Source organism: Symphalangus syndactylus, chromosome 5, assembly GCF_028878055.3.
Source record: "Symphalangus syndactylus isolate Jambi chromosome 5, NHGRI_mSymSyn1-v2.1_pri, whole genome shotgun sequence".
Classification (NCBI taxonomy): domain Eukaryota; kingdom Metazoa; phylum Chordata; class Mammalia; order Primates; family Hylobatidae; genus Symphalangus; species Symphalangus syndactylus.
Window position 1 is genome coordinate 84384549 of NC_072427.2, and position 4989 is coordinate 84389537.

General features: G+C 52.9%; 1 protein-coding gene across 13 annotated transcripts in view; it reads right to left on the reverse strand.

Moving 5' to 3' along the window:
* The window catches only part of PCNT (pericentrin), a 118980-nt gene that overhangs the window by 113741 nt on the left and 250 nt on the right, over nt 1-4989 (reverse strand). For 9 of the 13 annotated variants that reach the window (XM_055280027.2, XM_055280032.2, XM_063640407.1 and 6 more), the window contains exon 2: nt 2733-2945. In XM_055280027.2, the coding sequence (XP_055136002.2) occupies nt 2733-2945 (213 nt within the window). Of the gene's footprint in view, nt 1-2732; nt 2946-4100; nt 4236-4649; nt 4701-4989 lie in introns of those variants that run through there. The other 4 variants (XM_063640408.1, XM_063640406.1, XM_063640405.1 and 1 more) reach the window with 3 other exon arrangements.

Consider the following 4989-nt stretch of genomic DNA (forward strand, 5'->3'; position numbering starts at 1 on the left):
AAATAGCAGAGTTAGAAACTAAGAGAGTCTCTACCTGATGAAACGGCAAAGTATGAATGTTTAATCAGAAGTCTATACCATGCCTTCTAATGTTAACGACCCATCAGTCTCCGAATACAATTTACACAAAATGTTCTAGGTTTGGAATGGTTTTCTGACAGGATCCTGAGATTCCCACATGTATTTATCAGCTTATTACTTTTAAAACGTATATGCAGGCCAGGCACAGTGGCTCACGCCTGTAATCCCAACACTTTGGGAGGCCGAGGCGGGCGGATCACGAGGTCAGGAGCTCAAGACCAGCCTGGCCAATATGGTGAAACCCCGTCTCAACCAAACAAATACAAAAATTAGCCGGCCATGGTGGTGCGCCTGTAATCCCAGCTACTCGGGAGGCTGATGCAGGAGAAACGCTTGAAATCGGGAGGCGGAGGTTGCAGGGAGCAGAGAGCGCGCCGCTGCACTCCAGCCTGGATGACAGAGTGAGACCGCGTCTTAAAGAGAAAAAAAAAGTATGTGTAACCAGAGGGCCGGGGGCGGTGGCTCACGCATGTAATCCCAGCACTTTGGGAGGCCAAGGTGGGTGGATTGCTTGAGGTCAGGAGTTCAAGACCAGCCTGACCAACATGGTGAAACCTTGTCTCTACTAAAAATACAAAAATTAGCTGGGTTTGGTGGCGGGCGCCTGCAATCCCAGCTACTCGGGAAGCTGAGGCAGGAAAATCGCTTGAACCCGGGAGGCAGAGGTTACAGTGAGCCGGGATTGCACCACTGCACTCCAGCCTGGGCAACAGAGTGAGACTCCATCTCAAAAAAAAAAAACAAAAAACATATGCAACCAGAATACATCAAAAGTAACTTTCTGGGCAGCACGGTGGCTCAGGCCTGTAATCCTGGCACTTTGGGAGCCTGAGGCAGGAAGATTGCTTCAGCCTGGGAGGCAGAGGTTGCACTGAGCCGAGTTCACATCACTGCGCTCCAGCCTGGGCAACGGAGAGACTATATCTTAAAAACAAAACACGAAAAAAACAAAGACACCAACCCAACAACCAAAAACACTCAAGAGATAAAAAACAAAATTCAGTATTTGTAGGTAGAATAACACAAATTTTAACTGTTGGCAACAACTCAATTTTTTAAGTAAAGCAGGATACACACATTATGACCTTGAGCCAGATTCTGCCTTTGGCCACCAGTTTTCCAGCAAATCCTAGCAAACATCAAAGCCTGCACCCATTCTGCTGCAGTAGGGTCACTCAACACTCAAGGCCCTCGTTCATAATTCATACAAAAGGCCCAAGGACAGCCCGCCTCCAGGCAGGTTTATAGGCCCCCAAGGAGCCTGGAAGGACAGCCCCTTCAGGACTTGGTGTGCACTCACCCGCCACACCTGCCCATGGGGGTGCCCCTGCAGCTCACAAGGCCTCAAGCAGCAGACCCAGTCTCCTCCAGCAACACACTATGTCTGCAACACCTTCACCCCTTCCTTCTTCATCTCACTTTTAGTAAAAGGGTAAAAGACAAATATGACAAGCAGGTGCATTCACAACTATGTGAAGGAATATTATGTTTTAAATGTCCCAAGAAACACCCATCAAAGGGGCTCATACACACAACCACACATGAAGAACTCCCAGTCTTCCATTACAAAGCAAACAACTGACACTTGTCTTCAAGTAGTTAATCCAAAACTTCTCAAAATTACATAATAAAGATAAAACAGGGCCAGGTGCAGTGGCTCATGCCTATAATCCCAGCACTTTAAGAGGCTGAGGAGGGAGGATCGCTTGAGCCCAGGGTTTGAGGCTGCAGTGACCTGTGATCACACCACTGCACTCCAGCCTGGGCAACAGAGCAAGACACTGTCTGGAAAAAACAAAAGAAAAAAAAAGAAAAAGAAAACCCAAATTTACTAAGAATAAAACCATATGCCAGGCGCGGTGGCTCATGCCTATAATCCCAGCACTTTGGGAGGCCGAGGCAGGTAGATCACGAGGTCAGGAGATTGAGACCATCCTGGCTAACACAGTGAAACCCCATCTCTGCTAAAAATACAAAAATTAGCCGGGCGTGGTGGCGGGCGCATGTAGTCCCAGCTACTCAGGAGGCTGAGGCAGGAGAATGGCGTGAACCCGGGAGGCGGAGCTTGCAGTGAGCCGAGATCGCGCCACTGCACTCCAGCCTCGGCGCCACTGCACTCCAGCCTCGGCGACAGAGCGAGACTCCATCTCAAAAAAATAAAAATAAAAATAAATAAAAAGAATAAAACCATAAAAATTTACTCACTTTTTTTTTTTTTTTTTTTTTTGAGACAGAGTCTCACTCTGTCACCCAGTCTGGAGTGCATTGGCGCGATCTCGGCTCAATGCAACCTCTGCCTCACGAGTTGAAGCTATTCTCCTCCCTCAGCCTCCCGAGTAGCTGGGATTACAGGTGTGCACCACCATGTCTGGTTAATTTTTGTATTTTTAGTAGAGACGGGGTTTCTCCATGTTGGCCAGGCTGGTCTGGAACTTCTGACCTCAGGTGATCCACCTGCTTCGGCTTCCCAAAGTGCTGGGATTACAGGCGTGAGCCACCACACGCGGCCCTCACTTTTTATAATCTAAAATAACACCCTCTTTCCTCACTTTTGAAAGGCAAAAACAGACCAAAGACCATCTTTAGTAAATCACACTAGAAATGACTAGAAGATAAGCGAAATGTTCAAATACAACATTGAGCAAATCTACCTGAGCTGCAAAGGCCCCTCCTGCCCCATCAGGGCTGTCGTCACATGACGTGCTTTTGCAAATGTCCCCTCCTCCACGGAGTGCGCTGTCCTCCTTGGCTACCGAACTCTCCTCCTGGACAGGCGCATTGACAGCCGAGCCCTTCCTCTTCGCCGTCTTTTTCTCCGAATGCGAACTGTCACCTTTTGTTTTTCTCTGTCGGAAGTGAGCAAGCTGCGCAAAAATGTAGACAAGTAGTAAAGGCAAAGGTAAGTGAGAAAAAAATAACAGAACCACAAAGTCAACAGACTGGTGGGGACCATGAGGCCCGAGGGCTGACCCAGTCTACTCTGCTACACCTGGCCAACAGATGGCTCTCCACAAACACTGCCTTCATCAATATCTATATCCAAGGGGTCTAACAACGAGGACTGCTAATTATGCCTGGGAAAGAAAACCACACGGCTGATTGGCAGAATAGCTTTCCTAGCCCTTGGCAGTTTACAGAAAAATAAAACTTTAAAAAAAAATTTGTATAAAAGATTGATAGCTTAATCAAGGCATATTTAAGTTTTAAAACAATATAAAAGCTAAATCTCTCCCTTCTTGCCCCAATTTTCCCCCAACTGAAGAAATACATAGCCCAGCCAAAACTTCCTAGCCATAGATTCTGAGACAAGGTACAGAAATAGCAAAAAATTAATTAAGCCAGGTCAATCTCACATCTTCCTTTATGGAATCAGATGTTCTATTTTTCATGACACAGCTCACCAAAGCACCAGGGACCTCCACAGAGCATCGCCCATCAGAAGGCACAGCCTAGCTCTGCTCAGTCCTCAAATCCGAGAGTTTGAGACTATGTGAGAGCCTCATCTCCCGCTAACGGCTTACTCAAGAGGTATGCGATCCCACATCAGCCTTTCACGGGGAGACATGTTCCCTCAAAGACAACTGTGGCTACAAAAACAAACGCATGGAACACACATCTGTGTAAATGATAACACAAGTACATAAGCTCACGGACCCAGAAAAATTACACAAGGCCATTTACACAAGAAAATGGTCTCTCAAAGAAATATTTTCTTCAAAGTCAACCTCATGTCGTTTATTTTCATGCCCTCCTCCACCACGTCTATCCATGTCGGGATAGCACAGACCTGGTCTGCGGCCTGCGTCGCCCTACAGGCGGCGTCTTGTCCCTCCCTCCCCCCTCCACCCTCCTGGAAGCTCTGCTCCTGTTCGCAGCTCCCTGCAGGCTCCGGGCTCCCCTTCCCCTCCTGTCCACCTCAGCCCTTCCCCGGCCTAGCCCCGCGTCCCCTGCCGCCGTGCCCGGGAGCCCCACTCTTCCCCAGCGCCCCGGCCACAACATCCTGGGGGAGCCGCGCGCACCTCGCAGAGAGGCCGGCCTCGTCCCGGCAGCTCCCGCGGTTCCGCCTCGCGCTTTCGGGACCCCCTTTCTCCTGACCCCGAGTCAGGGGCTCTGCGCACTTTATTCCCACGAAACCCAGGACGGTGGCCATCAAACCGAGCGCCTTTTCACGGGGAAACCCGGGACGGGAGAAAGACGGGAACGCGTCCCTCGAAGGTGCCCGGCGCCAGCGCCGCGTGGGTTCCCGGCAGCACCACGTCAGGCCCGGACGGGCAGGACGCGGGCCCAGGGCGCGGGAAGAAGACGGCGGCCGGGAGCGCCGCGGGGGTCTTTCACACAGTAGGGACTGCAACGCCGCGAGAAACGCGCGGGGAAAGCATCTCCGACGGACCGGGCGAAGGCGCACCCTGGGGAGGCGCTGCAGGCCACCCGCGCCACGCCCCCGGCCCCGGCCGCGCCGGAAGCTGGCCCTAGACCAAGCAGCCACCCTAAAACCCGCCGCCCGCCCGAAGCCACCCGGTCCCGGAGGACGCGGGAGCCACTGAAAGATCCAGCCTGGGGTCCAGCACCTGCCGCGCCCCACCCGCTCCGCGCAGCCACGCCACGCCCCTGTAGCCCCGCCCTGCAGCCACACCCCGCCCCGGCGTGCCCCGCGCCCAGCCGCCCCCCCGCGTCCGGGCCGCTGATTGGCTGTTGCCGCGGCGGGGGGCGGGCCCTGGCGGAGAGCGGCGGATTCAAGATGGCGGCGGCCAGGAAGCGGCTTCCAACGGAGCCGGCGGGAAAAAGCGAGACCTCCGCGGCGGCTTCCGCCGGACCGCGTCCGCTCCTGGCAGGGGGCGGTGGCGGGTACCGGAGTCGCCCTTAAGACTTCACGCCAGAGCAGCTAGAGAAGAAGCCCCTGATGTTTAC